The 22,421-nt window shown below is 37.6% G+C and overlaps 1 protein-coding gene across 13 annotated transcripts in view; it reads left to right on the top strand.

Annotated features, from left to right (window-relative positions):
- HFM1 (helicase for meiosis 1) overlaps positions 1–22,421 on the top strand; it is a 206,513-nt gene that overhangs the window by 163,951 nt on the left and 20,141 nt on the right. For all 13 annotated transcript variants that reach the window (XM_079902104.1, XM_079902101.1, XM_079902109.1 and 10 more), the window contains 2 exons: positions 13,924–14,004; positions 14,251–14,366. In XM_079902104.1, the coding sequence (XP_079758230.1) occupies positions 13,924–14,004; positions 14,251–14,366 (197 nt within the window). The remainder of the gene's footprint in view (positions 1–13,923; positions 14,005–14,250; positions 14,367–22,421) is intronic.

The raw sequence follows: 22,421 nt of genomic DNA, 5'->3' as shown, positions 1-22,421 counted from the left end.
TCCTGAACTCGGCTCTCCCTCCTCAGAGGCACAGGCCTGACACCCAGCTGGAGCACCAAGCCTGTGTCAGCCACACGGCCAGGCACGTGGGGAGTTTCTTGCCTTTTGGGCGTCTGAGATTCTGCCAGGATTCAGTAGCTGTTCTGTAGGAGTTTTTCCACATGTAGTTGTATTTCTGATGTATTTGTGGGGAGGAAGGTGATTTCCATGTCTTACTCCTCTGCCATCTTGAAGGTCTCCCCACTAATTTTCTTTATTCTACATTATACACACAACAAAGTCTCAGGATAACAACACCAAAGTGCACTTTTTTTTTTTTTGGTCACACTGTGCAGCTTGTGGGATCTTAGATCCCTGACCAGTGATTGAACCCATGCCCCCTGCTATGGAAGCACAGAATCCTAACCACTTGGCTGCCAGGGAATTCCCCAAAGTGCACTCTTAATGTCATTATTAAAAATACTTTAAGGTTTTTATGGTAAATATTTTTATTCTTAGACTATATCTCACTAGGCATGTGTAATCAAATTACTGTGTTTTAACATTACTTGGAATAGATCTTCTGTGTGTGGGTATCCCACCAACTGGCTACACATGTACTATTTTATTTATTATTTTATTTTCTGTTGTTTGAATAGTTTTTAAGAATTAATTCTGACTGATAGTAATGTAAAACATTTACAGTGTTCCATAGCAAGTCTACAAAACAAACACTAAATGTTGTTAATACTTGAGGCATAGGCAGTCTACCATACAGCTCTTCCTTATTCACTTGGTTCTATTTTCACTGCTTTGTGAAAGGCCCGGTAAAGGGAGCAATTAACAGGTACTGGGGAATGTGAGAGCAGCAGCTACCTACCAAAGTAATCTAAACAGTCATGTTCTCTGAATAGTATAGGTAGTTATAATAAACAGTAATTGCAGTGAATGATGGCAAAAGAGGACATACAGAACTACTCTGTGAGCCGAGGAGCACTCATCCTCCTCTTTAAAGAATTCAGAGGAGCTTCCACTTCTGGGTAGGATGAGGTAATTTGGGACAGGTCAATGCTCTGATAGCAGCAATTATAAAAGCCTACATAAGTTATAAAAATTACAATTTTTAGGACATCTATGAAAGCGAACTAAAGGGACTAAAATTCCAGAGAGGGAGAGCCATTCCAGGGCTGAGGAGTCAAGGATCCATAGGCTCTTAATTAAAAGGCCGGGTAAGCCATGCCTTAAAAAGGGTTTATATGATCAGCTACTCACCATGTTTGCCTGACAGAGAAAAAAAGAAACCCTCTATGGTGGAATATAACATAATCTGGAATCTGTAGATATAATGTCTGCCATACAATAAAAAAATTGTGAGACCTGCAAAGAGGAAGGGCCATATGACTCATAATTAACTATATAAGAAAATGAAGCAACTCTGTGGATGATTCAAATGGTGGCGTTGGCATTTAAAGATTGTAAAACAACTATGATTAATATTTTCAAGAAAATAGAGGAAAAAAAAGACGAAATGAATGAAATGATGGAAATTTTAACCAGAAAATTGGAATCCATACAGAGATTTAAGTGAACTTCCTAGAACTGAAAAATAAAATATCTGAAGTGAAGAACTCTTTGGGTAGGTTTAGTAATAGATTGGATATGGTCAAACACAGGATTTGTGAACTGTTATACATATCAATAGAAAATGTCTAAATGGAAGCCCAGAGATAAGAGAACAGAAAGAACAGAAAAGAGCATAATACTCAAAGTGCTAACATATGCGTAAAGGCTGAGAAGCACTGTAGAGAAAGAATGGGACAAATGCAATATTTAAAGAGACAATGGCTGAGAACATTCCAAAATAATGAAAGACATCAACTCACAGAGTTTAGAATTTCAGCAAACCCAAGCAGAGACAAATACATAGAAAACCACACTGGGGCACAATATAGCAGAACTGCTGAAAATCTTCAAAAGCAAACACAGAAAAACTACACACTACCCTCAAAGGGCAACAGTGAAACTGATAGCTAACTTCTCAGCAGTGATGATGGAAACCAGAAGATAATGGAACAATAGCTTCAGAATGTTGCCAGCCTAGATTTCCATGTGCAGTGAAAAATATCCTTCAAAAATTAAAGTGAAATCGAGACATTTTGAGAAAAAAAATAACTGAAGGAATTAATTATTACTGCTAAATTTATCAGCCAAATTTATTGGATTTGGTTCTTTGAAAAGATGAATAAATTTAAGAAGTCCCTACGAAGACTGATAAAGAAGAGATAAAACATGAATTAACAATATCAGACTTCCCTGGTGGCACGGTGGTTAAGAATCTGCCCGCCAATGCAGGGAACATGGGTTCAGGCTGTGGTCTGGGAGGATCCCCCGTGCCGCAGAACAGCTGGGCCCATGTGCCACACCTGCTGAGCCTGCACTCTAGAGCCTGTGAGCCACAACTGCTGAGCCGCATGCCACAACTATTGAAGCCTGCGTGCCTGGAGCCCGTGCTCCGCAAGGGGAAAGGCCACCGCAGTAAGAGGCCTGCGCACTGCAGTGAGGAGTGGCCCCCACTTGCCACAGCTGGAGGGGGCCTGCATGCAGCAAGGAAGACCCAATGCAACTAAAACTAAATAAAATAAATTAATTAATTTAAAAAAAATATCAAGAATGAAAAAGGTGATATTATTACAGATCCTACAGGCATAAAAAAGACCCCAACAAGATATGAATAACTTTATACCAATAAATTTGACATAATTTGGGTAAAAAGGAACAAATACCTTGAGGAGAAATCTTGCGAAAACTGACAGAAGAAATAGAAAATCTGAGTAGTCTTAACACTAATAATGAATTTGAAGCAATTTTAAAAAAAATCTTTCCATAAAGAAACCCTGAGCCTTAGATAACTTCATTGGTAAAATTTTCCAAATATTTAGGAAGAAATAACATCAAACTTACCCAAACTTTTCCAGAAAAAAAAGAAAGAATATTTTCTAATATTTTAATTTTTTTGAAGGCCAGCATGACTTTGATTTCAAATCCTGACAAGGACATTAAAAGAAAGAGAAATTATTCATCACTCTATTCATGAATATAAATCCAAATGTTCTTAACAAAATATTAGCAAGTGGAATCCAGCCACATATTTAAAAAGCATAATACAGCACAGTTAAGTATGCTTATTCCATACATGCAAGAGAGCCTTAGCATTTAAAAATGGATCAATATAATCCTTACATTAACAGGGCAAAGAACAAAAAGGAAAAAAAACATGTGATCCTCTTGATAGATGTCAAAAAAACTTTGACAAAAATTCAATGTTAATTTTTCATTAAAAATATATAGCAAATGTATATATATAGCAAATATACAATAGTGAAATATTTTTAAACTTTTCTATTTAAATGGAGAATGATGAATGTTCTCTCTTACTATTCAATAGTTCTTTTCAACATTGTGCTAGAAGTCCTAGTCAGTACAATTATATAGAAAAAGAAATATAAGGGATAAGGGTTAGGAAGAAAGAAATAAACTGTCATTACTTGAAAGCAACATGATTATGTACCTAGAAAATATAAAAGACTCTATGGACACACTATTAGAATTAATATATATATTTAGAAACATCACTGGATAAAGAGTCAATATTAAAAATTGTACAATAACATCAAAAAAGAATAAAATACTTCATAAATTTAACAAAATAAGTGCAAGATGTGAACACTGCAAACTTCAAAACACCATTGTAAGAAATTAAAGAAGACCTAAATAAATGGAAAGATATGCCATGTTCATGGATTGGAAGTCTGAATATCATTAAGGTGGCAACATTTCCCAAATTAATTCACAGATTCAATATAGTCCTTATCAAATTTCTAGCTTTTTTTTTTTTTGGCAGAAATTCACAAGCTGATTCTAAAATTCATACGCAAATGTAAGGGACTCAAAATAGCCAAATCAATCTTTAAAAAAAGAACAAACATGGAGACTCAATTCCTGATTTCAAAACTTACTATAAAACTACAGTAATCAAGGCAGTGTAGTACTGGCATAATAATAGACATATAGATCAATAGAATATAATTGAAAGTACAGAAATAAATCTATACATCTATGGCCAATTGATTTTGAACAAAGATGCCAAAACAATTCGGTGGGGAAAGGATAGTATTGCAACAAATAGGGCTGGGCATCTGGATAGCCAGTTGAATTAGTTTGAACCTCTACTTCATACTATATATAAAAATTTTCTCAAAATAGATTAATGACCTAAAGATAAGAATTAAAACTGTAAAACTCTTAGAAGAACACATGGGTGTATATTTTCTTGACGTTGGATTAGGCAGTAGTTTATTAGATATGACATCTGAAGCTCAAGCAACCAAAGAAAGAAAAACAGATGAATTGGACTTTATCAAGGTTAAAATTTTTGTGCTTCAACTGACACTATCAAGAAAGTGAAATACAACCCAAAAGATGAGAAAATATTTGCAAATCATATATCTGATAAAGGACTAGAATCTAATATATATAAAGAAATCTTACAACTCAACAATAAAAACACAAATAACCCAATTAAAACTGGTCAAAGAATTTAAGTAGACATTTTTCAAAGAAGAGCTACAAATGGCCAATATACAACATGAAAAGATGTCCAACATCATTAATCAATACAGAAATTCAAATCAAAACCACAGTGTGGTATCACCCAGTAGGATGGCTTTAATAAAAAGATGGACAGTAACAAGTGTTGGCAAATGCAGAGAAATTGAAACCCTCATGCTTTGGTAGTGGGGATATGAAATGGTGCAGCTGCTTTGGAAAACATTTTGTCAGTTCCTCAAGAAGTTAAACATAGAATTACCCAGGAATTCCTCCTCTAGGTATATATCCAAACAAATTGAAAAATATTCATACAAAAACTTGTACATGAATGTTTATAGCAGCATTATTCATAACAGCCAAAAAGTAGAAACAACCCAAATATCCATCAACTAATAGATAAGTAAAATGTAGTACATTCATTCAATGGAATATTATTCAGCCACAAAGAGGAATAAACTACTGATACATGCTACAACATGGATGAACCTTGAAAATATTATGCTAATGAGAGACGCCAGTCACAAAAGATCAGATATTGTATGATTCCATTTATGTGAATGTCTAGGATAGGCATATACATAATGACAGGAAGTAGATTAGTGATTCCAGGGGCAAGGGGTAGGAAGAAATGAGGAGTGACTACTAGTGGGTTCATGATTTCTTTTTGTGGTGATGACAGTGTTCTGGAATTAGATAGTTATGATGGTTGTATGACCTTGGAAATATACTAAAAACCCACTGAATCAGGTACTTTAAAAAGGTCTTTGTGGTATGAATTCTATTTCAATTAAAAAATTTAAACATCAGTTGTATTACTACTTACCAGCAAAAAAAATGATAGAAATCATAATTCTGAAAATACCATTTACAATAGCATTAGAAATCTCAAATATCTAGTAATATAGTAGCAAAAGATGAAAGACCGCACTACAGGAAAACTAGAAATCTCATGGTGTATATGTTTAGATATAAAAAAGGAAGAAGGTTTCTGTCTATCTTTCAATGACTCCCTTTTTCTTAGAACTGACTGCCACATCACAGAAGTAGGTTGTTTGTCTTGTTTGTACTGCATTCTCCTCGGACCCCCGTTCTGGCCACTATTTTTCTGACAGCAAAATTATCAGCAACCAGGGTGACCTTCTTTCATTCAGTTCGAAGTCCAAATTCCTAGAAGAAAAAAAAATACCTCAGTTTAAGAAAGACAATTTAGAATTAGGACTGCACTAAGAGAATATAAAATCAGAGCTGTCGGTGGCCATCCTTTACCATGTACAGAAATAATCAAAGTTAGCTGGACCATGTAAGAGAAGACTAAATCAGAGGTATAGACAGAAGCAAAGGTGAGAAGGCCAGAGCTGAAGTTCTGATGACTTTCCATTTCTTGGTTTCAGTCCCTCGTGATGCCTAGCTGCATTGCTGCTTTTGGATTCTGTGAGATAGCTTTGTTCATGTAATACATTTCCACCACCCACCACATGGGTTTTTTTTTTTTTTAATAGCTTGAATTGTTTCTGTTGCTTGCAACTGTAGTGAAAATTACGATGTTTACTATACTTCCTACTAGCATGAGACTTTTTTTTTTTTTTTTTTTTTTTTTTTGCGGTACGCGGGTCTCGCACTGCTGTGGCCCCTCCCGTTGCGGAGCACAGGCTGCGTCCCGGACGCGCAGGCTTCGTCCGGGACGCGCAGGCTCCGCGGCCATGGCTCACCGGCCCAGCCGCTCCGTGGCATGCGGGATCCTCCCAGACCGGGGCACGAACCCGCGTCCCCTGCATCGACAGGCGGACTCTCAACCACTGCGCCACCAGGAAAGCCCTAGCATGAGACTTTTATGAGAGCAAAAGTCCCCCACATTTTCAGCATAACCCTGTGGAAAACAGATAAAAGATGCTCCCTATCAGGCAAATGTTTTATTATACACATACCCCCTTCACATACATATATTATATATAAAACCATCCCAAATCTTATGAACATTCTGATTATATAATTCAGTTCTTATATGCAAATTCAAGTATCCCCAAATAAAGCTGGATAATTATACCTTTATATATAACATACATACACTATCTGCATTTTCTTTCTCAGTAACTTACACAATGAAGGGGTCATAGATTTACCCTACTAAGGTTGTGACAACAGCCTTTTCAAAACAATACAGATTTCAGTTTTTCTGACCTCTTGTCAGACCATTTTATTAAATGATAAAAACTGATATTTAGTTCAGAGAATATAGTTGCTAAATGATTGTTTCCAAATGTGCTTGTAGGTTCAACAAATATTTTAATATTTTATATTGTCAAATTGTAGGACCATATTTAAAAACAGAAGTATGCACCTTAGAGTACAAATATAATTAGAAATTTTTTTTATGCTTCCTACAACTCTTTCAAAAAAATTTATTTTTTAGTTGTTTCTCACAGTTATAGTCCAAGAGATAAAATTTTTGTAAAATTTTAGGAAAAATATTTTTGCTATTTTTAAGATTAGACAGTGTGAAAAATACACCTTTTTAGTTGTAAATTTTTTTAACTTTTATTTTTATCATTTAAACTTCTTATCCTTTAAATGCATTCTCAATAAGAAATATGGGCTTTGTTTACTTTGAAGAAAATTGATTTGACATTAATAAGTTCATCTGCATTTGCTATGCCATTTTGAGTGTGAAAATTTAATGTACTTGAAGAATGCAAGGATAATACCAGTGCCCAAGCAGTTTGGAAGTGTGCACATTTAAATACTAGTCAAAAGGCAGTCTGCTTTTCTTTGTACTCTTTGGTGTATACATGCATTAAATTGCAAAATCAAGGACTCCAATTCATTAGTGCTATCCTTTTCTTGATAAATAACAAAATGATAGTGTAATATTTGACAAAAAAAAAGAAAGGAGATTTGCTTTCTCATTTAAAAAGTAAAATTATAAAGTGCATAAATATGATTAGCATATATCAGGAACAGCAAAATAAAAAGTAATATTCTTTTAAAAATATTAATTCCAGTAGCTTATGCACAGACCACATTATTTGAATTTATAGTTAGGATGTGAAGCTGTGTCAGGGATGCCTCCTATTTTTAATTTTTTTCTGGATTTTTTTTTTTTTTTAAGCAACTGACCCTTACCCCACTGGTCATTATCGACCCTGTTAAAGTAATTTTAAGTATTTACTTCAAATATATTTCTAGTTCACATTAATGATTTATTTTGCTTTAAATACTTGGAAATGGGAACTTTAAAAACATGTAAATTAATATATTATGTGACAGAACTAAGAAAATATATGCATTTCAGATTATGATAGTGATGGGGTATGGGATCTGTTAATTTTATACCTAAGTGTACAGCTTAGGTCAGTTTTCTCTCAGAACCTTATTTTTCCCTCAGAACCTTATTTTTCCAATTGACAATCTCTGTAAGCTTGTGTTTGTTAATAAGACAAATTCAGACAGTTCTCAGACTTAAGGAGTGGAGTTGCACTTATATATAAGTGGAGGAGCACTTATATTTTCTAAGTATCATTTCTAACAGAAATACAGTAGTTTTGTCACTTAGGTAGTAATAGCCGTATGCTAGTATTCTGTAAACAAACTTGTATATAGTTCTCATTCCTAGCAAGGCTTGCCAACACTGCCTTGAAATTTTGGGGTGTCCCCAGAATCTCTATAATTAGATTTCCAGATCCTAGTTAGTTTCCACCACTGGGAACAAATGTGTATGGTCATTGTGCACCATCTTGTGGTAATGTTTAGAAGTTCATCTATTAGAAATTGTTGGATAAGGAACAAAGTGACTCCTTATCACTTACTTCAAAACAACAACCTTCAAGATGTTTCCTCCTATTCTTCCCACCCCACAAACTGTAGATTCCTTGCCTAAGTAAACTAAATGCATTATATGGGGAGAACTAAGGCAGCTAGTATAACTAGTAAAGCAGGGTAGTTGAGAGATCAGGCTCTGGAATTAGACCACCTGAATTAGAATCTCAAATTTGCTACTTATTATTTCATAGTTTTGAACATGTTACTTAACCTCTTTATGAATCAGTTTTCTCATCTGTGGAGATATAATAGGACTGCTGTATAGGCAGACAACCAAGGATGAAGAGACATTTGAGGAAAATTTGGAACATGTGAAAGAAAGCCCAAAATAAGTAAACAGAAAGTGGACGAAAGAACAACCGGATAATTCAGAGATGTAATAAAACGTAATATAAACTAATCAGTAACATCAGAGAAATTAAAGACTAAATTGAAACCATAAAACAGAATAGCATGCTGTGAAAAAACTAAAAATTAAAGAAGAAGAGCGAGCACAGGGAAGTAAAAATTATGATTTGAAAAAAAAAAAAAACAGCTTAGCTGGAGAGCCAGAAAATAAAATCAGTATAATCTGAATGAAAGCAAAAAGACAAGGAGACAGAAAACATGAGAAAAGAGGGCAATCTGGAGTCTGATACCCGACTAATAAAAGTTTCAGAAAGACAGAACAAACAAATCAGAATAAATAATTTGAGAAGATTCACTAGACTTAAAGTGAGACATATATCTGCGCATCAAAAAGGCTTACTTAGTGCTGGTTAGGATGAATGAAAGAAGATCTACAAAGGAAGCAATGTTTCAGAACATCATGGATAGAGAGAAAATCATAAATGTTTCCAAGGAACAAAAATTGAAGTAGTTTTAATGTTTTTATCAGCAACACTGGATGGTAGAAGACAGTGGACTTAAAAATCCAGGGGGAAAATGATTTCCAACCCCGTGTTCTATACCCAGGAAAACTATTAATTAAGTGTGAAAGTAAAATAAAGACATCTTAATACATTCAAGGATTCAGAAAGTTTAACTCTCATACATCCTTTCTCAGGCAGTTGTTCTAGGATGAGCAGAATCAAACAAAGCAGTTAACCAATAAAGAAAAAGTCAAAGAATCCAGCAATAGTGGATTCAGCCCAGAAGCTTAATGAAAGGAAGTTCCAGGATGACAACTATAGCACAGGCCTAGATTGCATTGGGAGGAAGATGGAGGGCTCAAGAAAGGAGATATATATTGGGGGAGTAAATGGGTAAGGTGTTTTCATATAGTTGCCTTTATCTTTGAAATAATGAACTAAAGAAACTTTAGGTAGATATTGCTAGACTAAAAGTCAGTAAAACTTCAGGGAAAATAATATGTTGCTCAAGAAAGAAAAGCACTCCACTTGATTCTGCATTAAAAATATTTTTACCTTCTATGTATCTCTCAAATTAGTCATTCTCTTTGAATTTACTAATACTACCACTCTAGACTGTTACTGTAATTTTCTTTTATCTGCTCCGTCCTCTCTCAAATCCGTTCTCCTACAGTAGCCTCTTAACTAGTTTTCTTTTTTTTTTTTTTTTTTTGCGGTACACGGAACTCTCACTGTTGTGGCCTCTCCCGTTGCGGAGCACAGGCTGCGGACGCGCAGGCTCAGCGGCCAGGGCTCACGGGCCCAGCCGCTCCGCGGCATGTGGGATCTTCCCGGACCAGGGCACGAACCCGTGTCCCCTGCATCGGCAGGCGGACTCTCAACCACTGCGCCACCAGGGAAGCCCTTAACTAGTTTTCTTGCATCTACTCTGTCCTCTCTCAAATCTGTTCTCCATACTACACTCCATAGATTGCTTTTTTCAAAATGCAAATTCAGTTATGTCCCTTCTTTGGTTAAAACACTTCAGTGGCTCCCCATAGCTCCTAGAATAAAAGATCCACATCATTAACATCCACTACAAGGTTCCATACTAACACTAAGTCAATCAGTTCCTAAGTAGCAGTGGGGTGCCAGCTGCTATGTAGTCTTGCCTCACCTCCATAGGATTGACTGGTAAAGACACAAGAGACCCAAATATATTTAGACAGTTTACTACTTACACAGACAGCAAAACATGATCAGCATGGTATCAGTTGCATGCATCCATAATCCCAGAGGATGACACGGAACTGGAGGGACCAGATGAAAATGATGGGTTGCTTTGTTTTTGAGGAGTCAACTCTAGGCTGCAGCTAAGCAACTTTATAGCCTACAGCTGTACCTGAAAGGGTCAAGGTGGAAAGTCCTATGCCTTACTAGAACCAGGAGACAGATGAGAAACTGCCTCATGGCAGCCTTATGCAGGATAGGCAGCCTCCTGCAAGCTAAGGAGGCAGATGAGAAATAGCCTTTAACAGTTCCTCGCAAGACTGCCTATCTTGACATGTCCCAGGGAGGATCCGAGGGCATTCTGTAACTAACTGAGCCTTGCCTAGGTGGAGACATGCAATCACCAGGGTGCCATGGTGGAGCTGTTTCCCTAGGAATATAGGCTGATCTTACTACCACTGTAGTCTCATCTCATGCAGTCTCATTTTTTGAGCATCAGCCACATTGACCATCTTTTAATTTCTCCATGTGTCATGCTTTCTCTTGTTTTTGAGCTTTTTCTTGAAAAAAAGCTTTCTCTTGAAAGCTTCTTCATTTGCTATCCCTTTCTTTCTCCTACCCTTTGCCTTGTTAATGCCATTCTTTTTTCAGTCCTCAGTCCAATTATCACTTCATTAGGAAAGTCTTCCAAGACATTCCTGACCAGGACCATTCCCCCTGTTATGTAGCATTGTGCCCCTCTCCTTCATAGCACTCAGAACAATTTTATATTTACTTGTATAATCTTTAATTAATGTAATAATAGAGATAATACATACACTAATATATTAGTTTATTACTTAATTTTAAAATGCTATTACATACATAATTTCATTTTATCTTTTTACCTCTGTGAGGTAACAAAACAGGTATTATTATTTTTTTTAATAAATTTATTTATTTATTTATTATTTTTTTTGGCTGCTTTGGGTCTTCATTGCTGTGTGCGGGCTTTCTCTAGTTGGGGCGAGTGGAGGCTACTCTTTGTTGTGGTGCACGGGCTTCTCATTGTAGTGGCTTCTCTTGTTGCGGAGCACGGGCTCTAGGTGCACAGGCTTCAGTAGTTGCAGCACATGGGCTCAGTAGTTGTGGCGCATGGGCTTAGCTGCTCCGCGGCATGTGGGATCTTCCCAGCCCAGGGCTCGAACCCGTGTCCCCTGCTTTGGCAGGCGGATTCTTAACCACTGCACCACCAAGGAAGTCCAAAACAGGTAGTATTATTTTTAATCCCTGCTGTTATTGTTGTTTTTAACAGAGAACAATCCATATTAGAACTCATGTTTTCTTACTCTAGTTTAGGGTGCCCTGTACTTCACCACTGTGTTTTTCATGTAAATACATTAAATATAAAGCAGCATACAGTAGGTGAGAGGGGCAAAGAAAATGCCATAAGGGCTTGAAGGAGAGAGAAATCACTTCCAATTTAGGTGATCAGTATAGATCTCCATGATGGAGGTGCCATTTGAGTTGGTCGTGAAAGCAGATAGATAGGCTTCTGGTAGACAAAGAAGGGTCTTCTAAGACAAGAGGTAATATCAAAGGTACAATCATAGAAAGGCTTGGGACTATTTGAACACTAATGGCAAGTGAATGTATGTTTTTGGATGTAGGGTTAATATGGGTGCTAGAAGGGAGGCTAGAATTACGTTGTAGAGGACCTTAAATGTGGAATTAATTTTATTGGCAGCAGGAAGTAACTAACGTTTCTAAGTGGGCAAATTATCTGATCAGAGTTGAATTTTGGGAGGATTAATTAAGGAACAGCATATAGATAAACTGTAGCATGGTAGGACTGGATTCAAGGAAAACAGAGATCACGAACTGGGGCAAAACTTCTCAACCAGTAAGCCGTGACATACCTTGTAAAGTATAACGTTGAAACCTTTCAGACAAGGATCACTAAGAGCATACCTATATTTGAGGAAAGTTAGGTATTTTTTAATTTGCTGCAGCAAAGGAGAGCACAGCACCTGCAGAACTGTGGGTCATCTCAGGGAATTGCGAGGAGCCTATTATAGGAGTTCAGCTTGTGCCAGGTGATTCTTAGAAGGGTTTGGGAGAAGCAGAGGTCAGTTCTAGATTGGGTGCTATCAGCAAGTGGGATACTGGATATTTTGGTATATCTTATCTTGGAGATGGGAGAATTAAAAAAATAGTAGTCATTTGTGTTAGCCAGAAGAGGGAGATGTTTAGTTATTTTTGTGGTTCTTCAGCGTCCTTGTCTCTACTTTCAGAAATAATTACACACTAGTCTTATATCTGTCTTCTACTACGATCATAGAGTGGCCTTATTTGATTATTGTTTATATTCTGCCGAAATTGTTTATGTTCAGTTGGGAACACTATGGTTCAGCTGTCAGCTACCAGCTGCCAGGGTTATTTTATTACTTTTTCAGTACCCAGTACATTGATCTGCTCAGCCCCCAAGGCATCTAACCAGTTGCTTCATATGGTGAGCAGCCTTATTCATTTACCCCTGGGTGCTATACATATATTATCATTGTTCAGATGTGCCATGCCTTGAAAAAGTTGATTGAGCAACACACTGAAAATGAAGAGTAAAGGACCGAGAAAGATTACAAAAGTTTTCAGAGCTCTTCACTACCTCCAACATTTCTAATTTAAAATCTGTGCTCCAGCAAAAATAAACTGATGTGTTTCTATAGTCTGTGGTTGGTTGCCTTTGGATATTATGCTGTCTATCTGGAACATCTTCCTCTGGTCCCCTTCTCATGTCCAGATCCTGTCTGTCCTTCAAGGACCACTTCAAATGTCTCTCCCTTCTCCCATGTTACTCGGAGAGTTAAAATCAAGAAAAAACCTACTTAAATATAATAAATGAAGAATAGATTATATATTTCGATATATTAAATCTAGCTTAGAGGGGTCAAGCTGGAAGCAATCTCTCCTTTCTATGAATTCATATAGCAAATTTGTTTATATCCCTAAAGCACTTATTTCTAACATTTATTAAATATGCATGGTGTCCTATCTACTAGCTGCTGTCAGTGGTACCATCAAAATGCCATGAGGTTTCTTTCTTTCCGGGTTCTTCAGGCTTAAGTATAAAGTAGAAAAAAAAAGTTTCAAAACTCCACCCTCATTCTTATCTCATTCAGCAGGAGTTAACTGATGTTCAGTGATATTTGGTTCTATTTATATCAGGGAGGTTAAGAGAAGCTTATAGGTGACTCAGTGCTCCTTGTGAAAAGCTGGGATGGGCCCCATAGTGGGCAGGGACTGATTGTTATCAGAATATCTTTTTAAAAATACATATTAAAGGGGTTAACTTTTGAGGGAGTGTGAAAATCATAATCTTTTTGTACTGCCAGAAATGACAGAGCTGGATAAAAATTAATTATAATTAGTCACATTAATAGATGTAGTGAAAAAGAGGCTTTCTTTTCTTATATTAATTTAGGAACGACTGCCTGCAAAAAACCTGGGAACCGAGAATGTAAACATCACTGTAAAAATAAACATACATGTGGACACGACTGCTGTGAGTTCCATAAAACAAGTTTATTTCAGGTTTTAAAAATTGAAAGGTCATTGAAGAATAGTAATAATATCCTAATTATCTATGTATGATATTTATATTATGCAGCTTATAACTCAAATAATTTTCTTTCTTTTGTGGTTAACATTTTAAAAAAGTAAATATTAGATTAGAAATTTTGAAGAAATTTGGCTTTATATGAACAATACATAAAGTTTAACTTAAACAATCTAGAATTTCTTCTCATAGGTAAAAATGGAGTTGCACAGAAGTCAGAAATGAAAGAGTCAGCAGTTTCTTCATATTTATCTGATTTAAGAAACAGAAATGCTGTTTCATCTCTTCCTCCAGTGAAACGTCTAAAGGTTAGTTTTAATAACATTTATCCCTTGTTCTGTAATTAAATGTATATGAATATCCCTTTATTCTGGGTATCAGGTAGGTATCCACAGAGTACTTTAGAGTTACATAAAGCCTTGAGTAGGAAAATGACTATTATTCATAATACTGTTTCTATAGGAAAAGATACTATAGTTTTTAATAATTAATCTATAAATCCACTTTTGGTGCATAGGGGCATAGTTATACATCCCTTTGCTTCATTAGCCTTTTTTTTTTTTTAAACCAGAGAAGAGGGATATGCAGCTTGCTTTGGTTCAGCAATTGAAACTAGAAACTCTTGCCCTTTTGTGGCTCCATCTGTGGTGGACTGCGCTGGAAAGTCTGAAGTTGATTTTGATTGATGAACATAGATGAGTACTGAGCAAGAGTCTCCCTTTCAAGTGGTGAAGAAATGGGAGTCCCCACTGGTTGATAGGCTAGTCACTAGCAGACTTACTCTAAGCCTAAGTCATCATATCCAGGGCAAAATAATTGATCAGGCCACAAAACAGAACGAAGAAAATGGCAGAGTGCCTGATTCTTTTCTAGGTCTTTTTTTTTTTAACATCTTTATTAGAGTATAATTGCTTTACAATGGTGTGTTAGTTTCTGCTTTATAACAAACTGAATCAGCTATACATGTACATATATCCCCATACCTCCTCCTTCTTGAGTCTCCCTCCCACCCTCCCTTTCCCAAACCCTAGGTGGTCACAAAGCACCGAGCTGACCTCCCTGTGCTATGCAGCTGCTTCCCACTAGCTATCTATTTTACATTTGGTAGTGTATATAAGTCCCTGCCACTCTCTCACTTCGACCCAGCTTACCCTTCCCCCTCCCCGTGTCCTCAAATCCATTCTCCACATCTGCGTCTTTATTCCTGTCCTGCCCCTAGGTTTTTCATAACCATTTTTTTCTTTCTTTTTTTTAGATTCCATATATATGTGTTAGCATACAGTATTTGTTTTTCTCTTTCTGACTTACTTCACTCTGTATGACAGACGCTACGTCCAACCACCTCACTACAAGTAACTCAATTTCATTTCTTTTTATGGCTGAGTAATATTCCATTGTATATATGAGCCATGTCTTCTTTATCCATTCATCTGTCAGTGGCCACTTAGTTTGCTTCCATGTCCTGGCTATTGTAAATAGAGCTGCAATGAACATTGTGGTACATGACTCTTTTTGAATGATGGTTTTCTCAAGGTATATGCAATGTGAAGTAGTGGGATTGCTGGGTCACATGGTAGTTCTATTTTTAGTCTTTTAAGGAACCTCCATACTGTTCTCCATAGTGGCTGTATCAATTTACATTCCCTCCAACAGTGCAAGAGGGTTCCCTTTTCTCCACACCCTCTCCAGCATTTATTGTTTGTAGATTTTTTGATGATGGCCATTCTTACTGGTGTGAGGTGATACCTCGTTGTACTTTTGATTTGCATTTCTCTAATGATTAGTGATGTGGAGCATCCTTTCATGTGTTTGTTGGCAATCTGTTTATCTTCTTTGGAGAAATGTCTATTTAGGTCTTCTGCCCATTTGGGGATTGGGTTGTTTGTTTTTTTGATATTGAGTTGCATGAGCTGCCTGTAAATTTTGGAGATTAATCCTTTGTCAGTTGCTTCATTTGCAAATATTTTCTCCCATACTGAGGGTTGTTTTTTCATCTTGTTTATGGTTTCCTTTGATGTGCAAAAGCGTTTAAGTTTCATTAGGTCCCATTTGTTTATTTTTGTTTTTATTTCCATTTCTCTAGGAGGTGGGTCAAAAAGGATCTTGCTGTGATTTATGTCATAGAGTGTTCTGCCTATGTTTTCCTCTAAGAGTTTTATAGTGTCTGGCCTTACATTTAGGTCTTTAATCCATTTTGAGTTTATTTTTGTGTATGGTGTTAGGGAGTGTTCTAATTTCATTCTTTTACATGTAGCTTTCCAGTTTTCCCAGCACCACTTATTGAAAAGGCTGTATTTTCTCCATTGTATATTCTTGCCTCCCTTATCAAAGATAAGGTGACCATATGTGCATGGGTTTATCTCTGGGCTTTGTATCCTGTTCCATTGATCTATATTTCTGTTTTTGTGCCAGTACCATATTGTCTTGATTACTGTAGCTTTGAAGTATAGTCTGAAGTCAGGGAGCCTGATTCCTCCAGCTCCATTTTTATTTCTCAGGATTGCTTTGGCTATTCAGGGTCTTTTGTGTTTCCATACAAATTGTGAAATTTTTCGTTCTAGTTCTGTGAGAAATGGCATTGGTAGTTTGATAGGGATTGTACTGAATCTGTAGATTGCTTTGGGTAGTATAGTAATTTTCACAATGTTGATTCTTCCAATCCCAGAACATAGTATATCTCTCCTTCTGTTTGTATCATCTTTAATTTCTTTCATCAGTGTCTTATAGTTTTCTTCATACAGGTCTATGTCTCCTTTGGTAGGTTTATTCCTAGGTATTTTATTCTTTTTGTTACAATGGTAAATGGAAGTGTTTCCTTAATTTCTCTTTCAGATTTTTCATTAGTGTATAGGAAAGCAAGAGATTTCTGTACATTAATTTTGTACCCGGCAACTTTACCAATATCATTGATTAGCTCTAGTAGTTTTGTGGTAGAGTCTTTAGGATTCTCTATGTATAGTATCATGTCATCAGCAAACAGTGACAGCTTTACTTCTTCTTTCCGATTTAGATTCCTTTTATTTCTTTTTCTTCTCTGATTGCTGTCACTAAAACTTCCAAAACTATGTTGAATAATAGTAGTGAGAGTGGACAACCTTGTCTTGTTCCTGATCTTAGTGGAAATGGTATCAGTTTTTCACAATTGAGAATGATATTGGCTGTGGGTTTGTCATATATGGCCTTTATTATGTTGAGGTAAGTTCCCTCTATGCCTACTTTCTCGAGGGTTTTTTTCATAAATGGGTGTTGAATTTTGTCAAAAGCTTTTTCTGGGGCTTCCCTGGTGGTGCAAGTGGTTGAGAGTCCACCTGCCAATGCAGGGGACACAGGTTTGTGTCCCGGTCTGGGAAGATCCCACATGCCATGGAGCAGCTGGGCCCGTGAGCCATGGCTGTTGAGCCTGTGCGTCCGGAGCCTGTGCTCTGCAATGGGAGATGCCACAGCAGTGAGAGGCCCGCATACTGAAAAAAAAAACAACAGCTTTTTCTGCATCTATTGAGATGATCCTATGGTTTTTCTCCTTCAGTTTGTTAATATGGTGTATCACGTTGGTTGATTTGCATATATTGAAGAATCCTTGCATTCCTGGGATAAACCCCACTTGATCCTGGTGTATGATCCTTTTAATGTACTCTTGGATTCTCTTTGCTAGTATTTTGTTGAGGGGTTTTGCATCTATGGTCATCAGTGATATTGGCCTGTAGTTTTCTTTCTTTGTGACATCTTTGTCTGGTTTTGGTATCAGGGTGATGGTGGCCTCGTAGAATGAGTTTGGGAGTGTTCCTTCCTCTGCTATATTTTGGAAGAGTTTGAGAAGGATAGGTGTTAGCTGTTCTCTAAATGTTTGATAGAATTCTCCTGTGAAGCCATCTGGTCCTGGACTTTTGTTTGTTGGAAGAGTTTTAATCACAGTCTCAATTTCAGTGCTTGTGATTGGTCTGTTTATATTTCTGTTTCTTCCTGGGTCAGTCTCGGAAGGTTGTGCTTTTCTAAGAATTTGTCCATTTCTTCCAGGTTGTCCATTTTATTGGCATATAGTTGCTTGTAGTAATCTCTCATGAACCTTTGTATTTCTGCAGTGTCAGTAGTTACTTCTCCTTTTTCATTTCTGATTCTATTGATTTGAGTCTTCTCCCTTTAGTTTCTTGATGAGTCTGGCTAATGGTTTATCAATTTTGTTTATCTTCTCAAAGAACCAGCTTTTAGTTTTATTGATCTTTGATATTGTTTCCTTCATTTCTTTTTCATTTATTTCTGATCTGATCTTCATAATTTCCTTCCTTCTGCAACTTTGAGGTTTTTTTATTCTTCTTTCTCTAATTGCTTTAGAGGTAAGATTAGGTCGTATTTGAGATGTTTCTTGTTTCTTGAGGTAAGATTGTATTGATCTAAACTTCCCTCTTAGAACTGCTTTTGCTGCATCCCATAGGTTTTGGGTGTTGTGTTTTCATTGTCATTTGTTTCTAGGTATTTTCTGATTTCCTCTTTGATTTCTTCAGTGACCTCTTGGTTATTAAGTAGTGTATTGTTTTGCCTCCATGTGTTTATATTTTTTACCTTTTTTTTTCCTGTAATTGATATCTAGTCTCATAGCTTTGTGGTCAGAAAAGATACTTGATATGATTTCAATTTTCTTAACTTTACCAAGGCTTGATTTGTGACCCAAGATATGATCTATCCTGGAGAATGTTCCATGAGCATTTGAGAAGAAAGTGTATTCTGTTGTTTTTGGATAGAATGTCCTATAAATATCAATTTAGTCCATCCTGTTTAACGTATCATTTAAAGCTTGTGTTTCCTTATTTATTTTCATTTTGGATGATCTGTCCATTGGTGAAAGTGGGATGTTAAAGTCCCCTACTATGATTGTGTTACTGTCGATTTCCCCTTTTATGGCTGTTAGCATTTGCCTTATGTATTGAGGTGCTCCTATGTTGGGTGCATAAATATTTACAATTGTTATATCTTCTTCTTGGATTGATCCCTTTATCATTATGTAGTGTCCTTCTTTGTCTCTTCTAATAGTCTTTATTTTCAAGTCTATTTTGTCTGATATGAGAATTGCTACTCCAGCTTTCTTTTGATTTCCATTTGTATGGAATATCTTTTTCCATCCCCTCACTTTCTGTCTGTATGTGTTCCTAGGTCTGAAATGGGTCTCTTGTAGACAGCATATATGTAGGTCTCATTTTTGTATCCATTCAGTCAGTGTATGTCTTTTGGTTTAAGCATTGAATCCATTTACATTTAAGGTAATTATCGATATGTATGTTCCTATTTCATTTTCTTAATTGTTTTGGGTTTGTTATTGTATGTCTTTTCCTTCTCTCGTGTTTCCTGCCTAGACAAGTTCCTTTAGCATTTGTTGTAAAGCTGGTTTGGTGGTGCTGAATTCTCTCAGCTTTTGCTTGTCTGTAAAGGTTTTAATTTCTCTGACAAAGCTGAATGAGATCCTTGCTGGGTAGAGTAATCTTTGTTGTAGAGTTTTCCCTTTCATCATTTTAAATATGTCTTGCCACTCCCTTCTGGCTTGCAGAGTTTTTGCTGAAAGATCAGCTGTTAACCTTATAGGGATTCGCTTGTATATTGTTTTTCCCTTTCTGCTTTTAATTTTTTTTCTTTGTATTTAATTTCTGATAGTTTGATTAATATGTGTCTTGGCGTGTTTCTCCTTGGATTTATCTGTATGTGACTGTGCTTCCTGGACTTGACTGACTATTTCCTTTCCCATATTAGGGAAGTTTTCAAGTATAATCTCTTCAAATATTTTCTCAGTCCCTTTCTATTTCTCTTCTTCTTCTGGGACCCCTATAATTCGAATGTTGGTGTGTTTAATGTTGTCCCAGAGGTCTGTGAGACTGTCCTTAAATCTTATTTCTTTATTCTCCTCTGTGGTAGTTATTTCCACTATTTTATCTTCCAGGTCTCTTATCCATTCTTCTGCCTCATTTTTTTTGCTAGTGATTCCTTCTAGAGAATTTTAAATTTCATTTATTGTTGTTCATCTTGTTTGTTTGCTCTTTAGTTCTTCCAGGTCCTTGTTAAACGTGTCTTGTATTTTCTCCATTCTATTTCCAGGATTTTGGATCATCTTTACTATCATTACTCTGAATTCTTTTTCATGCAGACTGCCTATTTCCTCTTCATTTGTTTGGTATGGTGGGGTTTTACCTTGCTACTTCATCTGCTGTGTGTTTCTCTGTCTTCTCATTTTACTTAACTTACTGTGTTTGGGGTCTCCTCACAGGCTGCAGGTTTGTAGTTCCTATTGTTTTTGGTGTCTGCCCCCAGTGTCTGCTTGGTTCAGTGGGTTGTTTTGGCTTCCTGGTGGAGGGGACTAGTGCTTGTGTTCTGGTGGATGAGGCTGGATATTGTCTTTCTGGTGGGTAGGACCATGTCTGTTGGTGTGTTTTGGGGTGGCTGTGACCTTATTATGATTTTAGGCAGCCTCTCTGCTAATGGGTTGTGTTGTGTTCCTGTCTTGCTAGTTGTTTGGCATAGGGTGTCCAGCACTGTAGCTTGCTTGTCGTTGAGTGGAGCTGTGCTTTAGCGTTGAGATGTAGATCTCTGGAAGAGCTTTTGCCATTAGATATTACGTGGAGCTGAGAGGTCTCTGGTGGACCAATGTCCTGAACTCGGCTCTCCCACCTCAGAGGCACAGGCTGACACCTGGCCAAGAGCACCAAGACCCTCTCAGCCACACAGCTCAGAAGAAAAGGGAGAATAAAAGAAAGAAAGAAAACAAATAAATTAAAGTTATTAAAATAAAAAATAATTATTAAAAATAAAAAAAATTAAAGTAATAGGAAAAGAAAAAACAGAAAGAAAGAAAGAGGAGAGCAACCAAACCAAGAAACAAATCCACCAATGATAACAAGCACTAGAAACTATACTAAAATAGAAAAAACAAACCAAAAAAACCCAGACAGGCAGAACCCTAAGACAAATGGTGAAAGCAAAGCTATACAGACAAAATCACACAAAGAAGCATACACATACACACTCACAAAAAGAGAAAAAGGAAAAAAATATATATATCTTTGCTTCCAAAGTCCACGGCCTCAATTTTGGGATGATTCGTTGTGTATTCAGGTATTCCACAGATGCAGGGTACCTCAAGTTGATTGTGGAGATTTAATCCACTGCTCCTGAGGCTGCTGGGAGAGATTTCCCTTTCTCTTCTTTGTTCGCACAGCTCCCAGGGTTCATCTTTGGATTTGGCCCCCACCTCTGCCTGAGGGCGTCCGTTCTTCACTGATACAGGACGGGGTAAAAGGAGCAGCTGATTCAGGGGCTCTGGCTCACTCAGGCGGCGGGGAGGGAGGGGTATGGAATGAGGGGCGAGCCTGCAGTGGCAGAAGCCAGTGTGACGTTGCAACAGCCTGAGGCATGCCGTGCATTCTCCCGGGAATGTTGTCCCTGGATCACGGGACCCTGGCAGTGGCGGGCTGCACTGGCTCCCAGAGGGGAGGTGTGGATAGTGACCTGTGCTCGCACACAGGCTTCCTGGTTGCTGCAGCAGCAGCAGCCTTAGCATTTTATGCCCGTCTCTGTTGTCTGCACTAATAGCCGCAGCTCGTGCCCATCTCTGGAGCTTGTTTAGGCGGTGTTCTGAATCCCCTCTCCTTGTGCACCCTGAAACAATGGTCCCTCCTGGCTAGCTGTGGCGCACTAGCCCCCTTCAGGCTGTGTTCACGCAGCCAACCCCAGCCCTCTCCCTCAGCTCCCACCGAAACCCGAGCCTCAGCTCGCAGCCCCGCCCGCCCTGGCGGGTGAGCAGACAAGCCTGTCGGGCTGGTGAGTGCCGGTCAGCACCGATCCTCTGTGCGGGAATCTCTCCGCTTTGCCCTGCGCACCCCTGTGGCTGCGCTTTCCTCCGTGGCCCCAAAGCTCCCACCACCACCACCCCCGGTCTCCAGCAGTGAAGGGGCTTCCTACTGTGTGGAAACTTTTCCTCCTTCACAGCTCCCTCCCACTGGTGCAGGTCCTGTCCCTATTCTTTTGTCTCTGTTTTTTCTTTTTTCTTTTGCCCCACCCAGGTACGTGGGGAGTTTCTTGCCTTTTGGGAAGTTTGAGGTCTTCTGCCAACATTCAGTAGGTGTTCTGTGGGGGCTGTTCCACATGTAGGTGTATTTCTGTTGTATTTGTGGGGAGGAAGGTGATCTCCAAGTCTTACTCTTCCGCCATCTTGAGGGTCTCCTCTCTAGGTCTTTTATAAGAAAGAAGATTCTCAGTCATGAGGCTAAAACAAGGAGAATATTGGGAAACATGGAGAGGTTTACAGTTTGAAATGGCAACCACCTTTTCCGAGACAATTATTTTTTAGTGTCCCAAGTTTTTCCTACTTTTTTTTTGTACTTATT

The sequence above is a fragment of the Stenella coeruleoalba genome, assembly GCF_951394435.1.
Source record: "Stenella coeruleoalba genome assembly, chromosome: 1".
NCBI lineage: Eukaryota > Metazoa > Chordata > Mammalia > Artiodactyla > Delphinidae > Stenella > Stenella coeruleoalba.
Note: the sequence above shows the minus strand (reverse complement) of the source record. Positions and strands in the feature narration are given on the sequence as shown.